The sequence below is a fragment of the Danio rerio genome, chromosome 7 (assembly GCF_052040795.2).
Source record: "Danio rerio strain M-AB ecotype USA chromosome 7, GRCz13ab, whole genome shotgun sequence".
In the NCBI taxonomy this organism is placed as follows: domain Eukaryota; kingdom Metazoa; phylum Chordata; class Actinopteri; order Cypriniformes; family Danionidae; genus Danio; species Danio rerio.
The window spans coordinates 10,694,145-10,716,483 of NC_141027.1; the positions used below are offsets into that span (position 1 = coordinate 10,694,145).

A 22,339-nucleotide genomic window follows, 5' to 3' on the forward strand; every position below is an offset into this window, starting at 1 on the left:
CTCTGCTGTGTCTTATTGTTGTTGGTCTGCGTGCAGAGAGAATCACAGCGAGATCGAGCGGCGCAGACGAAATAAAATGACGCAGTACATCACCGAGCTGTCGGACATGGTACCCACCTGCAGCGCCCTGGCCAGAAAACCAGACAAACTCACCATCCTGCGCATGGCCGTCTCTCACATGAAGTCCATGAGGGGAACCGGAAACACCTCAACCGACGGCGCCTACAAACCCTCCTTCCTCACTGAACAGGTGAGCCATCAGCAGCTGCTGTTTTCAGGGTTGCCAGATTTTTTTTTGCTAAAGTAAAGTAGCCCAATGGCCAAACAAACTTTATTTTTAGTTGTCCCTTTAAAGGGAACTATTATGCTTTCTTTTACAAGATTTAAAATATGATGTCCAGAGGTGGGTAGAGTATCCAAAATCTATACTCAAGTAAAAGTACTTGCAGAAATTTTTACTGAAGTAAAAGTAGCAATCTTAAAAGTTAATCGAGTAAAAAGAGTAAAAAAGTATCTGATGAAAATATTACTCAAGTAAATAGTTAGTCGTTACTTTTCAATATATATAATTATACAGCTGAAGTCAAAATAATTTTTTTCTTTTTCAAATGTTTCCCAAGTGATGTTTACCAGAGCAAGAAATTTTTCACAGTATTTTCTGTAATATATTTTCTTCTGGTGAAAGTCTTACTTGTTTTATATCGACTTTAATAAAAGCAGTTTTTAATGTTTTCTAAACCATTTTAAGGTGCCTAATTACTAACTTGCCGAATTAACCTGGTTAAGTCTTATAATGTCACTTTAAGCTACATACTAGTATCTTGAAAAACATCTTGTGAAATATTATGTGCTGTCATCATAGAAAAGATAAAAGAAACTTGTTATTAATTATTAGTTATTAAAAGTATAGAAATGTGTTGATAAAATCTTTCTGTTAAACAGAAATCGGGGAAAATATACAGGGGGGCTAATAATTCTGACTTCATATGTGTATATTTTATTTATATATGAAGTCATACATATAAGTCATTAACACACTGTTAACCATTTAAAATATAACACTTAAACATTATTTTTTAATATTAAAATTGTGCTTAAATGTTTTATTTTTAATGGTTAATAGTGTAACAGCTAATCATTTATTCCATTATACAGCAGTTTCTTTAGTTGACCCATAGTTATTATTAATAAGGTTCAATTTGGGATAATATTGACACTTACCAGTGTAATGGTTTCTGGTTTTTCTCTTACTGAATCAAACTCAGTCTGGAGGTTATGAATATCAGAAGAATATACTTTATTGTCGACAACAAAGGAGAACTTTCAGGAGACCCCCAGTAGCATCTCTGTCTGGAAAAATTGTCTCACTGATGTTCTGGCCTGCTTATATACTTCTTTTGCAACTATTTTTCCCTTTGATCTACATATGTCACACAAATTCCACCTAGGTTAACCCCTGACCTCAATTTCCACCTATGCTATCCCCTGACCCAAACCTGGTAACTATATAACTTATCCAGTTCTTGTGATATGGTAATTCTTCTAATGGTATGCAAGTCTACAAGCAGATTATACACATATAATTTGAATATATAGATTAACTTCACACTTTAAAGAGTATAAAATCCACTTCACCAGTAGGATGTGTTTTTTTTTTTTTTTTAGGTTGAAGCTGTAACTCATGTATACAGTAAGTTGCAATGTCAGTTCGATGTACAGCAAGGATCGCATTATCAAACTATTCTTGTTGACATCTTGGAGTGAAAACAGACTGAACATGTGTGACCTGGTCTGATAAACTCACCACACAGACAGCGTGACCGTCCTGCTCGAAACCGAAGATGGCCATGGCGTGACCGCAGTATAAACCAACTCACACGCCAGCCATTATTCCAACCATTGATTCCAACAGAAAGCGGGGGTCTCTACAGCAGGCATGTCCAAACTCGGTCCTGGAGGGCCGGTGTCCTGCAAAGTTTAGTTCCAACCCCAATCAGACACACCTGGGCTAGCTAATCAAGCTCTTACTAGGCTTTCTAGAAACATCCTTGCAGGTGTGTTGAGGCAAGTTGGAGCTAAAATCTGCAGGACACCAGCCCTCAAGGACCGAGTTTGAACACCCCTGCTCTACAGAAACCTCTCGCGACACAACTTCTCCAATACGGCGCCTCGCGATATTTCATATGAATCATATTTATTATCATTTGACAGTAACGAAGGAGCACTGCCAAATGTAGCGAAATAAGAGTGCTGATTTTTCTCTAATCATTTACTTTAGTAAAAGTACACATTGTTAAAATGTACTCAAAAAGTACACGTTACCCAACAATTTTACTCAAGTACATGTAACAAGATGAATGTAATTCGTCAATACCCACCTCTGCTGATGTCCCTGGAGTATGTATGTGAAGTTTCAGCTCAAAATCACCAACAAACAATGCTTCATAACTTTTTGAATCTGCCTCTTTTAGGCTTTGATCTTAATTGGGTCTTTTTAGTAGAGGTGTGAACCTATACTGGTCTCACGGTTCGGTTACGATTATCTTGCCTTCTGTTCAATTCGATATCTCGGTGCATTGACGATGCTTTCCATATTCAGTGTTATATTTTAGAGGAGAGGCTATAACAAGCTGTCTGTATAAACACACAGACACACAGCACCACACTGTCTCTCATTCAAACACATACACAAACATAGACAGCACCAAACAAATAAACAGACACACACACACACACACACTTAAGCCCTCGCAACAGGGAGAGCTCGCGATGAGCAGAGCAGAAAAACGAAAAAAAAAAAACGGAAAAAAGACACACTTTTCCGACGGTCCCTTACTGAGAGCTCCTCTCAGCGCGTGCTCTCCCAGCTAAACACATATTACGAGGGCGTAAACGGAGCAGTGATCGTAATGTCGAGCGAAAAAAAAGAAAGACAGCAATGAAACACAACCAGCTTTGTCTTTTTGTAGGAAACACACTTTAGATCTTTTTAGGGTAAGAGGTTTTTGAGTTATTGCCGTCTATAACTGAATGTGTGTCAGAAAAATCGAAAACAAAACCAACTGAACTGCGCTAATTTCTGGCGCCCCCCTGGATGTACAGCGCCCTTAGCATATGCCTATGGTGCCTATGCCACGGGCCGGCCCTGAGTTGCCTGAGTGTTGTAAATACTCGCGCTCACCTCCCTCGCGACAAAGCGCATAGAAGATAAATGACGTCAGTACATAATAACCGGTTATGATTATTACTGAACCGATACAGAATTGTCCGCATCTGCATCGCGGTGCACCGAAGAAACAATTAATTTTGACACCCCTACTTTTTAGTGACTGTCACTTTAAATTCAAATGAGATTGTGCTCTATTTAAAAGAGGGCGGATCTCCAAATGCCTTTGTGTCAGCATAATGGCAGATTCAAAACTAAAAAAACCTTCAGCAGGTACAATCAGAGCCCCAGAGGCAGATGGCTTCTTCTCACTCAGGGCGGTCTATGCTAATGAGGAAGAGATTGTCACTAATGGGCGTGGCTTTTTACCAAAATGTCATTTATAAACCTCTCATGTGAATCTGAATCTGTTTGCTGTGGCAGGAGCTGAAGCACTTGATTCTGGAGGCGGCCGATGGCTTCTTGTTCGTGGTTGCGGCTGAGACGGGACGGGTGATCTACGTGTCTGATTCGGTGACTCCTGTCCTCAACCATCCGCAGTCGGAGTGGTTCGGCAGCACACTGTTCGAGCAGGTCCATCCAGACGACGTTGACAAACTGAGGGAACAGCTGAGCACGTCTGAGAATTCAATGACAGGTAAGAGAAAGCTGCTTTAAATGGATTGTTCACACAAATAACGAAAATGAACTCACCCACAAACAGCCTCAACTGGTATTCATGTATTCATTTTAAGTTTTATAATCACACTTGCAGCCTGCAGAGAAACTTTGATTGACATTCTCACTTTGTACATGTGATCAGAGGGAGGAAGCTCCGCCCATAAGTGACGATCTCTCCCTTATTGGCAAAAGACTCTAGGGCAGGGGTGTCAAACTCAATTCCTGGAGGGCCGAAGCCCTGCACAGTTTAGTTCCAACCCTGCTCCAACACACCTACCTGTAGGTTTCAAACAAGCCTGAAGGACTCAATTAGTTTTATCAGGTGTGTTTAATTACGCCTGTTTCACACCGCAAGCGTCAGCGGCGCGTGAGCAGAGCATGAGCAGCGCGTGTGTTTTCGGCGTCCATGTTAACAGATTAGAGCTTTCATACCGCACGCAGCAGCAGCGCGTCAGAGCGAGGCGTGAGCGTCGCCGAAGCAGCAGTGCAGCGATAGTTTCGGCGCTGGGTCTATTTTTGACGCGCTGCTCACGCTCAATTAAAGTGACAGTGCATTGATAATGACCAAAACACATTGAATGACAGTAAAAACTAACAATTTTACCCAATAAATGTGTTAATAATGTCAAATGGTTTATATATAGTCATTCAAATGAACTTAAAACGATTAAAAACGGCAACAAACATTTATTTAGGCCCGAACTACAAAACCAAATGTAAAACTATTTTACTATCAGTTTTGCTTAAGTTGCACACTAGTGTTGTAGGAGAGGGGAAATGGAATATTTACGGGATTTGTAGTCCATAGCGAAGTGTATTGTGGGTAGTGTAGTGCGACACGCATGCTGGATTATGTGAGCTCGCTGTGTTCTGTGCAGCTAGCAGAGCAAGAAAGTTTTAATCGGCTTTGTTTTATGTTCACTCGAATTATTCCTACCGGGACCTGTTTGCACTGTGAATCTGACAACACGAAAATAAGTAAAAGAATGGCATGCATTAATTACTTTTGTCCGTCTCATCATCTGCACGAGCATGAATTAACGAGCTGTTATTCTGCCGCTGGACATCACTGAAGCGGAGAAACTAACACTAGTTTGATCATGTATAAATATCATTATAACTATATTGTATAAATATGATTATAACTAGGTCTACAGCAACCTGATAATCAAAAAACAAATGACATGATATCACAGGCGATTGTCTTCTGACTGTAGACAATTCTCATATAAGTTAGCTTTAGAAGCATACAGTACTATTTGATCTATAAAATTTGTAAAATAAACATTTGCAGGTTAATGAAACAGCATAGGAGGGGCCTTGGTACAGATGAAAAGTTTAAAAAGTGTATTTGTATATAGAGGGGTAACTAGATAGAATAGACAGAGATAGGTTGATCTCAGCAGCAGCTGCCGAAGAGCTGCGCGCTGCAGACGCAGCTGGTGTGAAAGGCAAACGCCTGCGTGCTGCTACTGCTCGACATACGCGCTGCTCACGCTCTGCTCACGCGCCGCTGACGCTTGCGGTGTGAAACAGGCGTTAGGGTTGAAACTAAACTGTGCAGAGCTGCGGCCCTTTTGGAACCGAGTTTAACACCTGTGCTCTAGGGACATCAGAGACTTGTTTTACATCTGGTAAAAAGAGGCATAATAGGTCCCCTTTAAGGTTACTGCAAAGAACATATAGTTTTATATGGTATATATATGCGATCTGACAAAAGTTATGTCGTCTATCCCAGTATGCTATATCATAACTTTTATTATTTCTGATGCGTTTTAAATAGACTGGAAGGAAGGAGAAGTGCTGAGATGTCCTCTTTAATATTTCTCTGCGGGGAACATTCAGTCACCTCATTAGTATTTGAGACGAGGCGAAACTTTAATCAGCTCTGAGGTTTTCAGCCCAACCGCTGCTTGTTTGTGACAATCTGCATTCAAAGTTTGAACAAACAGTAGAAAATGGAGCTGATGAACTTCATATGAGAGAATAATTGCAAAAGTTTTGCTGTTGATTTTAAGATTTTTGGGGTGATGATGAAATAAAATCAAGTGCTGTGGTGATCAGAATCTTAGTTTAGTTTGACTTTATTAATCCCCGGAGGGAAATTTACATGTGACAGCAGAGCTCTCCATACTAAAAATAGATAAATAAGTTACATACATATAAAAAACAACAATTAAATTACATTTTATACTGCACACCTTGGTTCCAAAAACAACGAGTAAACACTTGTACATATCTAATATCTAATTAAGTTCAGCACAATTCATCTAGTATGACTTTGGTTATACAATCTGATCACTGTTGGTAAAAAAGACCTCCTGTATCTTTCTCTGTAACACCGGGGTTGAATTAATCTTGTACTAAAAGAACTTGCACACGCTTGGACTGTTTCAAAAAGGGGATGACTATCGTGGTTCATTATACTAACAAATTTGTCCAGCATTCGATCCTGTGCAATCTCTTCTATGGTAGGTAGTGCACACCCCACAACAGACCCTGCCCTTTTTATAAGCTTATTTAATTTGTTTTTCTCCTTCTCCAACAGTCCCCCTCCCCAATCTTAATGGGAATGTATTAAGCTGAACAGACAATTATGATATATCAAGGTATATATATTTACTTTTTGTTTTTTGTATTTAGATATTAATAAAAATCAATAAATAAAAAGTGTGTGAACATACAAATAGTATATATTTACTGTTAGTTTTTTTTTATTTATTTATATTTTATTCATTGAAATAAATAATTGAGCAAACATAATGTATGATTTATCAAACTATATATTTACTTTATTTTATATTTACTAAGTTTACTAAATTTATTCTATACTTTATATTAAATTGCTTTTGAGTTATTAAATTAAAATAAATAAAGTATTGCATTTTAATATAACTTCACAAGATGACTTGAGTAGCTCTATTTGGAAAGAATTCATAATTTTGGGAAGACATCTGTGTGAAATATACAAAACTTTACAAAATAAAATCAAAGTACAGATGAGAACCGAACAAAACTAAAAGTGAAGTAAACGGTGCTTCTCAGTTTTTGGAGTCTTAACAGCTTTGTGGTTCAGAAACGCAATAATCAAATGTAAATTAACACCATTAAGTCGTCATTGAATAAATAATTAAACAATTTTTGTTAAAATCACAGACTTTCTTCATTCTTGTGCCCAAATAGTTTAAATTCGATTGAAATCCTAGAGTCATAGGCCTTAAAAATACATTAAAATGAAAATCCTTCACACTATTACAACCTATTAGATTAGGTCAAGATTTATTAAACCCAACATGAATTTTCAGGTCCTGCAGTGTTTCTCAAGTTTTGCACATTGCAATATCGAAGCTGAAACAGTATATTGTGCAGCCCTAGTTACATGTTTTCAACATTCTTCAAAATATCTTAATTTGTGTTCAACAGAAACAAAAGACACTCAAACGGATTTGTAGCAAGTGATGGTTTAGTAAGCGATGGCAGGATTTTCATTGTTTGGGTGAACTGACTGGTATTTGTTATTCGTTTTTCCACTAGATGGCGACAGACACACACGACAAACACTGTTTCTTTTAATTCTTTGAACACCTGCAATGTTTCAGAGCTAAATTATTCTCCTCTGATAGAGAAACAAAGAAAGAAAAAACACTTTACTGTGGGCAATCTTTCCATCCTTTTTCATTGAAATGCCGCTGAAGATTTTGAGAGTCAAGTAATTTCAAATGGATAATCTGTGAGATGTTCAGTTCCTCTAAACAGCAGATTTAAAAGCAGGGTTATTGGAGCATTGTTTGTTTTGGTTGTTTTTTAGTGCATTTTCAAGTTAAATATGATATAATTACATAGCATGCTATATGATATTTGCTATTATATACGCCCCAATGAATAATAATATGCTAAAATGATATAAATTATGTAGTTGGGTGGCACAGTGTGTGGCATTGTCACCTCACAGCAAGAAGGTCACTGGTTTGAGCCTCGGCCTGGCCAGTTGGCGTTTCTGTATGGAGTTTGCATGTTCTCCCCGTGTTGGCGTAGGTTCATTCTGTTAGAATAGTTTGTGGTTCATTCCGCTGTGGTAACCTCAGATTAATAAAGGGACTAAGGCGAAAAGAGAATGAATTATATAGTTATAGTAATTATGGTAATATTATAACAATAAGAAAACCATAAATAGTAAATTTAGTTGAAATTTTGTAATTTGTTATTATAAATTTTATTATTATTTGCAACGTTTTATTGATTTGAATATTTTTTTTTTATTTAACAGGGACAATGCTCATTAATAAACAGTAAAACTGTAAAAAGCCAGAGTTTTTCATCTGTTGCCCCCTGCCAGATTTTAAAGGGCAACCTAAAATCCAAAAAACACATCATCACACATACAAAAACAGTAAAGTTACATATGACAAAGGGATAAAACGAAATAAGAATTTCTTAAAGGGTTTAAATGTTGTTTTTTTTTCCTACAGATGTTAGGTGACCAAACTCTTATTTTAATGAATGCAGTGATTTAATAAACTGTTTTGTTTAAATGCAACAAAATATGCTGTCTATATCGACTGAGAAATGGATGAAATAGTCATTTTTAAAGAAGGTGGACTCATTTAGGCTGTGCACTGTGTGTGCAATTGCTGAAAGCACACAAATACAATATAGTGAACTGATAAAATGCACACCTTCTTCAAAGCACTCTGCTAAATTTATGGACATAAAAAAAGCTGAAATAAAATAAAATGCATGAACTGATGAAATGCACCTTCACCTCACTTTGGGTAAGAGTGTCCTGGCAAATGGATGAACTAAAAACAAGTCTAAAATTGCATAAATTGCATGAGCAGATCAAATAAAATGCACACATTCAGTTAGGGCTGGGTGAGACGGCAAAAATGCAATCTCCATAATTATTTTCCATATTGAACAATAACGATATACAGTTCAATATACATTTACTGACCACTTTATTAGGTACACCTTACTTGTACCAGGTTGAACTCCTTTTTGCCTTCAGAACTGCCTTAAACCTTCATGACATAGATGAAACAAGGTACTGGAAATATTCCTCAGAGATTTTGCTCCACATTGACATGATAGCATCACGCTGTTGCTGCAGATTTGTCGGCTGCACATCCATTATGCCATCTCCTGTTCCAACACATCCCAAAGGTGCTCTATTGGATTGAGATCTGGTGATTGTGGAGGCCATTTTAGTACTGCGAACTCATTGCGATGTTTAAGAAACCAGTCTGAGATGATGCAGGCTTTATGACATGGTGCGTTATCCTGCTGGGAGTAGCTATCAGAAGATGTGTACACTGTGGTCATAAAGGGATGGACATGGTCAGCAACAATACTCAGGTAGGCTGTGGTGTTGACACAATGCTCAATTGGTGCTAATGGGCCCAAAATGTGCTAACAAGCCATATTATATTATATTATATTATATTATATTATATTATATTATATTATATTATATTATATTATATTATATTATGTTATATTATACCTCATTTTATAATATAATTTAATATAATATAATATAATATAATATAATATAATATAATATAATATAATACATAATTATCGCAATCCGCTCTTTAAGAAAATTGATATATATTATATTATTTATTAAAATATATTATAATCAAATATAATATTATACATAATAAAAGCATTATTATTATTTATTATGCCATAACTTATCACATTTAATGATTATAAAAGGAGCAGCATTTACTTGAGATCTTATATATATATTACCAGTTGTGTAATATATTATCATAGTAGTATTTTCAGTAATGATTTCAAATGTTCAAAAAAAAAAATCCCCCACACCATTACACCACCCCCACCAGTCGAATCGTTGATACAAGGCAGGATGGATTCATGCTTTCATGTTGATGGCGAATTCTTACTCTACCGTCCGAATGTCACAGCAGAAATCGAGACTCATCAGACGAGGCAACGCTTTTCCAATCTTCTATTGTCTAATTTTGGTGAGCCTGTGCCAATTGTAGACTTAGTTTCTGACAAAAGTGGCACCCAGTGTGGTCTTCTGCTGCTGTAGCTCATCCGCCTCAAGGTTGGAGGTGTTGTGTGTTCAGAGATGCTCTTCTGCAGACCTCAGTTGTAACTAGAACCTAAAGTTCGTTGACGAACTTTGATGTTGGCTTGAGAAAGCCAACGTGACTGCGCCGGGGACTCAAAGGCAGTTGGCAGGAAGCACAGCGGTTGAGAAGTGGTTGCTAGGCGGTTGCTAAGATGTTGCTAAGGCATTCCTAGGTAGTTGCTAGGGTGTTCTGAGTGGTTTCTAGGCTGTTGCTAGGGTCCACTGGACTGTTAATCGGAAGGCCTCATTTACATTTTTGATCAAATCGAGAGAGAGAGAGAGAGAGAGAACTGATTTGTTCAGGTTGTTTAATGCAGATCACTATAGTATAGTTAGTATTTATAGTATATATTATAATCTGAACAAAATTACATTATAATAAATATCATATAAAGAAAAATATTAAATTAAAATACTAATGAAACAATAGCACATGCATTTAGTTAATTTGTCTTTTATTTATTCAGTCTTATCAGTTTTGCAGTTAATATAGAGTACAGTCAATTTACAGTAATTTGCAGCGTTATATATATATATAGTTATATAGTTATATACAGTTTACAGGAAGAAAATTGCATTAAATACAATATTAGGCCGTCTTCATCACGTGGTTAATTCTGACCAATGACGTTGTTTCACCCCACTGGCCACTAACACAATGTTATAATCGTAATATTTAATTGTCATCACCTGGGTGATTTTATTTTTTTTTGGTACAGCATAGACCAAAAGCTTGGCTTTCATTGTCATTATCACAAGTGAGGAGAAGGCTCTTTTGCGGTACAGAATATTCTGTTTTGAAAGAAATATCTGAAGTAAACTTATGTTTTTGCCAACATAAAAGGGGGATAAAAAATAATCCTTATAACCCTAACCATAAATGTGTGTGTGTGTATGTATGTATGTATATATATATATATATATATATATATATATATATATATATATATATATATACACACACACACACATATATATTTATATATATATATATATATATATATATATATATATATATATATATATATATATATATATATATATACATATACACTGTTGAAGTCAGAATTATTAACCCCCAGTTGATTTTTTTTCCCTTTTTTAAATATTTCCCAAATGGTGTTTAACAGAGCAAGGAAATTTTCACTGTATGTCTGATAATATTTTTTCTTCTTGAGAAAGTCTTATTTGTTTTATTTCGGCTAGAATAAAAGCAGTTATTAATTATTTAAAAACCATTTTTGGGACACAATTATTATCCCCTTTAAGATATATTTTTTTTTGATAATCTACAGAACAAACCATCGTTATAAAATAACTTGCCTAATTACCCTAACCTGCCTAGTTACCCTTATTAACCTAGTTAAGCCTTTAAATGTGACTTTAAGCTGTATAGAAGTGTCTTGAAAAATATCAAGTCAAACATTATTTAATGTCATCATGGCAAAGATAAAATAAATCAGTAATTAGAAATAGGTTTTTAAAACTATTATGCTTAGAAATGTGCTGAAACAATCTTCCCTCCATTAAACAGAAATTGGGGAAAAAATAAACAGGGGAGCTAATAATTCTGACATCAACTGTATGAATATATATATATATATATATACAGGGCTCGAAATTAACTTTTTTACTTGGTAGCACCGGTGCTCCCAACTTCAAATATTCAGGGGCACCAAAATAAATTTAGGAGCACCAGAAAAAATTTAGGAGCACCCACCAAAAATGAATGAGCACCGCTGCAAATTGCTTTTTAAGGGATTTATTGTATTTTAAAACAACATCAATAGGACTGACAAAAACCAGAAACAACTATCTAACTAATGCTGCGAAGACATTGATATTTGTGTGCAATAATTCTAAAATGAATGTCTAATAATTAGGCCATAGAGTATTAGTGATGATGAAAATGACAATAATAGTAACAATGAATTCCATTTCTCATTATGATACTGCCTTGAATGTGCATGAATGTAGGTTATCTGCTATAAAATGTCTGTTACTTTATGAAAAATAATTGTATAGTTTGCATCAAACAAAAATGAAGCATTGCAGTAAGAAATATTGATTTTGTACGGCTGTTTTTATATGCATGTCAATTTAATAAATAATATTTCTGCTACAAAACAAACAAAAGATTATAATAAATAATTCAATTCAATGATGAAAGCTGCAAAGCAGTCATCAGTAAATAAATAAAAAAATAATATACACCTCAAAAAAGAATAGACAAAAGAAAGAAAGTAAAGTCTCACTTCTATCACTCTTTAAAAGTTTTGGTTTCAGTTTGTGTCAATTTAAAGGTTCAGTCTGAGATGATCTTCATTTTTCTGTGTTTGTGGAAAAGATGGCGAGTCAGCCGACCCAATTTATGAGCAGGCAGAGCAGGATTCTTGCACTAACCATCGGCGCAATACTGGTCTTTGTTATGAGCCGCAGTTTCAGTGATCTCAGCTGGTGGATCATTATTCACCACGTGACGTGTCACGATCTCTCTCATCTACACCTCAATTTTAGGTGGGGTTTGCAAACCTGTGTGCTTTAAGTTTTTACTCTTCAGCCGTTTGCATTTCCCGTGGTCATAAAAGCTCCTTCCTTGTCATCTAACAGCGGAATACCTTGAGTGATTGACAGCTAATATGAACCAATATAGCGGCAGGGAAGAGCGATTCAGCACGTTTTTACAAAAAATCAAAACAGGTCGCACTACAACCATTATCAGCAGTTGCACTAATGCGCCCAAATATGTTATGAGGTCGCATAGATTAATTTTCAGGCGCATATGCGACCAAAATGGTCGCAATTTCAGCTTCAAATGTTGTAACAAGCACGTCTGAAATGAGCCCGAATTTCTGTAGATTCAAAACAGTCAGTCCGGATATCCCCGCCTCTTAAAGGGCCAGTACTAAATTACAAAGGGCTCAAAAATAGTCTTCTGGCGCCATCTCGTGGACACTCTGACACGCTTTGAGTCTGAATTTTACAAATTTAATATAAAAAAAATATTTATAGGAAAACTGTTATTTATAATTACACCAAATAAATATGATAATTATCTGCAATTTAAAACACATCTTTTGGCCAAATTTGAGGATTGTATACTTTTTTATATGCCCCAAATACTCGATACAATTTTTTAATTAAAAAATTTTTAATTCAAAAACTACAAATCTTATCAGGATGAGGACATACAGCAACCATCTCATGAGCAGTAGGCAGCTTTTGACCAAATTTGGGGCTTGTAGCATCTAAGCCCTGGGAGGAGAAGCGATTGCTTTTTTAAGTCAGAAGCCGGAATAATAATAAGAATAATAATAAGAATAAGTTTAAGTAGCATTACAGTATGTTGGCTTTCTCAAGCCAACATAATGAATGCTTATTTGAGTTACTGTTGCCTTTCTATCAGCTGGAACCAGTCTGGCCATTCTCCTCTGACCTCTGGCATCAACAAGGCACCTTAAAATTTTTTACAAAGTTTAAATCTGCTTTTATTCTAGCCAAAATGAAGCAAATTAGACTTTCTCTAGAAGAAAAAATGTTATAGGAACGACTGTGAAAAATTTCTTGCTCAGTTAAACATTGTTTGGTAAATATGTGCAAAATTCACAGGGCTAATAATTCTGACTTTAACTGTATGTTATTGTACATCCAGGATCAGACGTTGCTGTATCTCAAACCGCAGTTAAATGAGACGTGGGGTCAAAGAGTCTGTTGTTACGGGCGCTGTCTGAAATCATGCTTGATTTTATATGCAGACCAGCGTGTGTGTGTGTGTGTGTGTGTGTGTGTGTTCAGTCGTCATAATTGTGTTGAGCGCGTCCAGCTTCCTGCGGTTTGGCTGTGACTAGAAATACAGCAATCTGTTTGTCTGTAATGTGCACTTGGAACATGATCGCTCTCATATTAAGAGCGGGGACAAGTCTGAGACTGCATTGGAAATGTGGGATTTCTTTCATTTAGGCTTATATATGCAGTGTGGGTTTCTGTGTGTGTGTTCAGCAAGACTTCATTGATTTTTATTAGAACATTTTATGCAGTATACATTTTAGCATCATAGCTTCAGTCTTTATTGTCAAGAAAACTATATTTTTATACAATAATATAATATAATACAATATAATTAATATAATATAATATAATATAATTTAATATAATAATTCCAATCAAGTCTAAAGGAATATATAGATGTATATTATATTGAACAAGCAGCAATATAACAAGCTATATTATATTATATTATATTATATTATATTATATTATATTATATTATATTATATTATATTATATACCTCATTTTATAATATAATATAATATAATGTAATAATCGCAATCCGGTCTTTAAGAAAATTGATATATATTATATTATTTATTAAAATATATTATAATCAAATATAATATTATACATAATAAAAGCATTATTATTATTTATTATGCCATAACTAAACACATTTATTGATTATAAAAGGAGCAGCATTTACTTGAGATCTTATATATATTCCCAGTTGTGTAATATATTATCATAATAGTATTTTCAGTAATGATTTCAAATGTTTTGAAAAATAATTTTCATTATAAAAACAAGTTTGCATGTTTTATTGGCAAAGTTTATTTACCTCATAGAAACGTGTAATTAAGTTTTTTTTTTAACTAAAAATATGATAAAAATAGAAGTATTATTATTTTATAACATTAGTTATAATAATTATTATATAAAATTATATTATTTAAAAATAAATTCAACAATGATAAAAAAATCTAATTTAAAATAACTAAAATAATGTAATTTGTTAATTTGTAAAATAAAATGGAATTAATTTCTGGGATTCAAAGCTGAATTTCCCAGCATCATCCAGTCTTTAGTGTTACATAAACCTTCAGAAATATTTGTATGATGATGGTTTGAGAACCAAGAAATCGTTGTTTTTATTATTATTATTATTATTATTATTTATTATTATTATTATTATTATTATTGTTGTTGTTGTTGTTGTTGTTGTTACTATTATTTTTGTTAGTAGTAGTATTATTTATTTATTTATTTGTCTCTTTTTCTGATTTATTTATTTTATTTTTATTTATTGTTTTTTAAACTTATTTGTTTTTATTAGATTTATTTATTTATTTTATTTTACTTAGTTTTATTAAATTTTTTTGTACATTTATTAGATTTTTGTTTAATTTAATTTAATTTAATTTAATTTATTCATTTATTTTTTATCATTTGTTTATTTTTTATTCGTTCATTTAAATCCCTTTTATCATTATTTCTAAAGCTATAATCATAATAATAATAATAATAAAAATAATAATAATACTTTTATAAAGCGCTTTTAAAAGTAGCATCTCAAGGCCCTACAAACAAAAGCAGTGTAAAGGACACAGAGTACATTTTTCAAAATAGGGGTCGTGTGCTCTCTTGCACTGGTCCTAGTCAGAATTCTGGCTGTTGAATTTTGTACTAATTGTAACTTTTTTTAGGGCTTTTAGAACTGCAGCCAGCAAAGCGTTACAATAGTCAATACGGGGACAAACAAAGGTGTTAATTAATTTTTCAGCATCAGAAAAGAGCAGCATGGGAGAAGACATTTCTGATGGTTCGTAATTTAAGCTCACACATTTGTTACCAGCAAATAATAAACGGTTGCATCTGCTGTCGAAATTTTTACGTTAACATTATAGATGTATTTTACCATCATCATTGATCAACAGAAACAAAAGAGTATTTATTTTTCTCACAGACAGAAATATACCAAATAAATCTTTTTTTTTTTTTGTCTAGTGATCTCAAATATTAGGCATCCGCTTCATATAAAGTCCCCCAGAAAATTCCTGTAAAGCTTTTCCCGTCCAATCAAAAACAAGCTCGCGAGCGCAGGAGGAATTAAGTCCAGATAAAATACTGCGGTGAAAAATCTGGCGCTGTTGATGAGGTTTTGATACCCTCATATGTTTTAGTGATAAAGTGATCAAATGAAGCGGCCGAAGGGAGAGATTTTCCATGTCTCCTCCGCTAATGTGTTTCTGCGCAGGAATGTGAAGGCTTGCCTCTGCATACATAATTGATTAAGAGTGATTTGGGCTGCTGCATGTATATGTGTGTGTGCGTGTCTCTCCCTGAAGTGTGTGTAAATGATGGCTGGAGACATCAGTGAAATCTTGCACATCATTTATCAGACCACACAACACTACCTGTGTGTAAATACACCATCCATTCCCTTATTCATAATCATATACAGTCAAGCCCGAAATTATTCATACCTCATGGCAAATACTGACTTTAAAGTTTTCGGTCGCACTTTGCAATAAGGGTTCATTAGTAAATGTATTTATTAACATGAACCAATTATGAGCTATGCTTGCACGTCATTTATTAATCATTGTTCAACATTTCTTAATGCTTTTTTAACATCCAAATTCATGATGGTTAACATTAGTTAATGCACTGTCAGAACTAACAATTAATGACTGTATTTTCATTACCTAACATGAACAAATACTGCATTAAATGCATTGTTCATGGTTTGTCCGTGTTAGAAAATGCATGAACTAACATTAACTAAAATAACCTTACTATAAAGTGGTACTGAATAAAAGTTGAGACGTATTTTTCTTTTTCAACAATGATGTCTTATTATCTTTTGGGAGAATTTCTGTGTAATTTCGGGTCAAAATAAAATAATAATTATTTGACGGTCCAATAAAAGTAACTAGGTCAGAGTTTGTTAGGGGCAGGAATAATTTTGAGCTTGACTGTATATACAGACCTGGACTAAATTGTTGGTACCTTTCAATTTTGTCCTTGGCATTAGTTTTCATTAGTTTGCCTTATTTAATGTATTTGAACCACAATTTAAAAGCAATTTCATTGAAAAAAATAAATATAAATTTTTGTTAATCACTACTTTATTTGGTTTCAAGTTGTTTATTTATTTCTTATTATTATTTAGTGCATATCTTTATTTATTTGCCACAATATGTTTCTATTATTTAAACTTGTAAATGTATTTAAGTACTATTAAAATATTAGTTTTTATAGCTTTTACTAATTTATTTATTTGTATTTGTTTATTTTTATTTATCAAAATGTATTTTAATTAATTTTATTATATTTTAATCATCAAAATATATTTTTCTCATTTAAACTTGTCAATTTAATTAAGTAATATTCAAAATATTACATTTCCCACATCAAACTTTAACTTTTTAATTTAAATTTTAATTGTTAATTATTTTAAAATGTAATTATTTAGGATTTATTATTTTAGATTTTTATTTATTTATTCATTTTTATTTATACGTATTTATTCGATTTCTATTTTTTTATTTAATTTTTATTTTGTTTTATAATTTTTTTATTCAATGATTTTATTTATTTTTATTGATTATTGTTAATATATTTACCAAAATATATATTTTTTCATTAAAACTTGAAAATGTAATTAAGTAATATTAATATTATTAGCTTTTTATATAATATATTATCACCTTAGAATTATAAGGTTCTTTCTGACATTTTTGTCTAAATTGAGTTATTCACATATTCTTATTAAATAAAATATATTTTCCAACAACAAAAGTATGGCTAGTGAAAATGCCAAGTGGCTTGTAATGCTGGAAAACTACTAGCCACAGTAGCTGGTGTTCAACAAAGTTAATGTCAAGCCCTGATTCTATACATGTACAGGCATTCTATATAATGCTGGATTTCACACGTTATTGTAACATAGACATTTTCCACACCCAAAGTATCATTTATGCAGTGTGATTTTTATATACAACACATTCTGTTGCATTTTACATTTAAAAAGCACTAAGAGACATTAATGGTTATGCTTTTAAGCAATCGTGAAACCTAATAGCACATAAATAAGGCATGAGATGTTAGACGGAGCATTGATTTAAATTCATTATCCTCTTTAAAGCTGTAGATATGAATAGGAATGTATTCGAATGCACGTCGTAAAACTGGCCCTAATGCATGTTATAAAGCACAATGAATGCCCACCGAGCGCCTTTCTGCCATTTATTTCCACATTAGTTATGCACGCAAGTCTCCGATTTTGTTGAACTATCAGAATCTTTTTGCAATGCAATTCATCTTGCCGGTGACAAAATGAAATATTTTCTCATCAATTATTAAAGCGTGCATTTCGACACGCAAAGAATGGGCAAATGAGTTTTTGTTGCCCGTAGCCTGCTTTTTTTTTCCTGTGTTTTTTAACCTGTTTACCAGTTTTGTGAGCTACGAGCTGGAACGTGAAATGAAAACGAATGACTCGTCTTAGGACAATGAGTGCAAATATATGAGAAAAAGGGGAGAATTTGAATAATAATAATAATAATGTATGTGTTATTGTTTGCAAAGCATAGATTCTCAGGGAATGTGTGGATTTAGCAAAAGAAGATCCTGCTTTACATGTAGATTTCTGTCAGATGCATGAATGAAAGATGTGAATTTAAATCAAATAATTATCGAATACATCTTTCCTTAAGGTTATATATTTAAGCAACAGCCCAACTGGAAATTAACCAACCAACCATTTTATTTCTTTTATTACTGTTTTAATACCACAGTTGCCAGTTTTTTGCCATAAACTTTAAAGGATTGTTTACAGTGTAATTGTTAATAAATTATAATATGTGTTAATTAACTAATGTGACCTCATTGTAAAGTGTGCTTTGCATTTCTAAGGTTATTTTGTTTTACCTTATATGCAGTTGAAGTCAGAATTATTAGCCCTCTTCTTTTTCAAATATTTCCCAAGTGATGTTCAACAGAGCGAGGAATGTTTCACAGTATTTCCTATAATTTTTTTTTCTTCTGGAGAAAATCTTATTTGTTTTATTTCGACTAGAATAAAAGCAGTTTTTATTTAAAAATAATTTTTTAAAGTCAATATTATTAGCCCCCTTAATCATTTTTTTTTGCATATAAATTTCTGTTGGATGTATGAATGTAAGATGTGAATTTAAATAAAATAATTATCGAATGCATCTTTTTTTAATGTTTTAGATACAGGCGACATCCCAACTGCAAATGAAACCTGAACTGTAAGACTTTAAAAGAAACAAACCGCATTTTTTTCTCATTTATTAACTGTTTTGGTAGCTTGATGTCTGCTCTTTCGACTTCTGATGTTGAAAATTCAACATTTATTGACATTTATTTAGTAGTTTTAAATAATATTATGTATTAGAAATAATATAGAGACAAATAAGCTTTTCTAAGCTTTTCACTCCTCATAGCACACGCGCTGCTGATGATGTAACAATAAAAGTGATTTGCTTTGATTAAGTCTAAATATACTGGGAGTTTATTACAAGGTTTCTGTAGTGTAATATACAACATCAACCCAGACAATATATCACTTTAATCTATTGAAAATGTTAAAAACTGTTCAAGGGTAAAAGTTGTTGGAAGAAATATTAGGATCCCATAATGCAATTCAAATGCAGAAATAAACAGAAAAATAAAAACCTAAAATACAGAAAACTGCTAATTTACGAATAGTTTTACTGTGCAGAACAATGCGTCATCATGAGTCACAAGTATTAATTTCAACTTTATGTTTACATATTTTAAAGTGTTTAAAATGTTATAATTATTAATCACCAAAGGATCATGATTTCAGCAAAAAATAAATAAATAAATAAAAATAAAAAATTGTCTTTTTTTTTTTTTTGAGAAAAACAATAGTCAGTTTGAGGGTGAATACATCAAAACGCAAACATTCATTTTTGGGTAAACAGCCCCTTTTCTGTTTAGAACTTGAATGACAACTTTCGATGTTTAAAAAGTTTGGATGTTAAAAAAATGTTTTTATAGAGAGAGAAGAGTGTGTTTTCTACAGGTGGTTTGTAAAACCCACTCATCTGCGTGATGCACATTTCATAAATAGTGGAATTTGCTGCTGTTTTTTGTTGTTTTTGTTGTTGTAAGAATGTTTCTGGTGCAAAACTGGTGGAAGTGTTGGTTTAAGTGTCAGAGATGAAAGAGTGTGTTTTCTTCATGTGGTTTGTCAAACCCACTCACCTGTGTGAGGCATACTTCATAAATGCACAGTGGAATGTTGTTGTTGTTGTTGTAAGAATTTGTCTGTTGCACAACTGGTACAAATGTTGGTTAAAGTGTCAGATGAATGAATGTGTTTTCTACAGGTGGTTTTTCAAACCCACTCACCTGTGTGAGGCACACTTCATAAATGCACAGTGGATTTTTGTTGTTGTTGTTGCAAGAATGTATCTGGTGCAAAACTGGTGTAAGTGTTGGTTAAAGTGTCAGAGGGATGGACGCGTGTGTTTTCTATAGGTGGTTTGTCAAACCCACTCACCTGTGTGAGGCACACTCAGAAATCCACAGTGGAATTAATTGCTGTTGTAGGAATGTGTCTGGTGCAAAAATGGTGCAAGTGTCAGTTAAAGTGTCAAAGTGATGAACAAATTTGTTTGTACAGGTGGTTTTGCACACTCACTTTAACAGGGGCTCCTGGTTTTGTTGTGTTATGATTTTGAATTATTTTGAATATTATGTGTTTTATAAAATAACAGAAATTATTAAACTATTTTTATTTATTTATTTTACTTTTATTTTTTAATGGTTCATACATATATTTAAAATTAAAACAATATAAATGTGGGCGAAGCAGTGGCGCAGTAGATAGTGCTGTCGCCTCACAGCAAGAAAGTTGCTCGTTCGATCCTCGGCTCAGTTGACGTTTCTGTTTGCATGTTCTCCCTGCATTCGCGTGGGTTTCCTCCAGGTGCTCTGGCTTCCCCCACAGTCCAAAGACATGCGGTACAGGTGAATTGGGTAGTCTAAATTGTCCGTAGTGTATGAGCGTGTGTGTGAAAGTGTGTTTGGATGTTTCCCAGAGATGGGTTGCGGCTGGAAGGGCATCCGCTGCGTGAAAATTTGCTGGATAAGTTGTCGGTTTATTCCACTGTGGCGAACCCGGACTAATAAAGGGACTAAGCCGACAAGAAAATGAATGAATGAATAATATAAATTTATTATTTGTTTATTATATGAATTATATTAATATAATTAATATAAAACTTTAATAATTAAAAATTTTTTTTTTATTTTACAATTTTGAATGATTTTGAATAAACATATTTTATTATAATAATGACAATTATTGAATTATTTTTATTAGTTTATTTTACTTTTATTTTTTATTATTTCTTAAATATTTTTAAAATTAAAATAATATAAAGCATTTAGTAAGAATTAATATAACTAATACTAAAAATGTATCACTTTTAATTAAAAAAAGTTTTTGTATTCATTTAAATATTCTCCAATCTTTTCCACCAACCCCTCACACTCCTCTGCTGACCCCAGTTTCGCCAAAACCCCTGCTGTATTCGATGACTAAACTGACCCTATTTTTCACAAATGTATTTTTCCACACAGGCTTTGCTGATGAACCTTCTCATTACATTATTTCTCATTCAAATGCATCCTTGAACTACGGCTATTATTTCCCTGGCAGTGCTCGTGCGTTTGTCCTCCCATCCACGACAGTCTTATCGAAGGCGACTGCTGCTTAAATATTTAACTTGGCTGTTCTCGACGGTCCGGGATATTGGCCATTTATGTGTTGCTTTGTTCATCATTTCTTACAATAATAACGACACACAAACCCACAGAAGAGAAACAATGTGGCAAATCAGGGGTGAATATATAGATCCCGCTGCTCCTTTATGCAATGCAAATGAACCAACCCCTCGCCCAGAATTCCTCATTGTGCCTTTTTTTTCTTCTCCGAGGATTTGAGGATTTTGCTTGGATGTCCTTTCGGTTCTGGGAACGATCCTGGCTAACATTTTCCTCATTCCTCCAAGTGCTGTCCTCAGATTCCCTTCACTTGGTCAAAGAGTTTTCATCAGGAGATGAGATTCCCCATGCATGAAGTTTTTTTGTTGTTGTTTTATTTTTGAGATCGATTAAAGCTCTTGGTTGTGGGGAAAAACTTCCAGAACTCCAAAGCAAACCCCACCTGCTGAGCTCTGCTTTTGGGAAGCAGGAGGCTGAGGAACGGTCATCCAAACTCACGCCGCTCTTCAAAACAACACACTAGTGACTAGTGCTTACTCCAGACCAGTGCAAACAAGAGGAAGATTGATTGAAGGGCGATCAAAGAGAGTTACCATGAAAAACTGGTCAGTGGAGTTTTTACTGTGTCCATAACCAAGTTCAAAGCGTGAGATCATGGCTGGAATCTATTAGCGGCGGCATTTTTCTGGTAACTTTATATAAACCACACATCATGAATCATTTATTAAGCTTTAGCAAATAGATAGTTAATTATCTGTTAAGTAGTAACTTTACGTAGTAGATGTAAGTGAGCAGTTTATAAATACAGCTACAAATGCTGCATTCTTGACTTATACGCACATATAAA

The 22,339-nt window shown here is 33.7% G+C and overlaps 1 protein-coding gene across 17 annotated transcripts in view; it reads left to right on the forward strand.

Moving 5' to 3' along the window:
* The window catches only part of arnt2 (aryl hydrocarbon receptor nuclear translocator 2), a 180,227-nt gene that overhangs the window by 34,473 nt on the left and 123,415 nt on the right, over positions 1-22,339 (forward strand). For all 17 annotated transcript variants that reach the window (XR_015494926.1, XR_015494925.1, XR_015494928.1 and 14 more), the window contains 2 exon segments: positions 37-250; positions 3,590-3,803. Coding sequence is in view for 9 of the 17 variants with exons in the window: in XM_087259979.1 (XP_087116105.1) it covers positions 37-250; positions 3,590-3,803 (428 nt within the window). In the remaining 8 variants the exon portion in view is untranslated.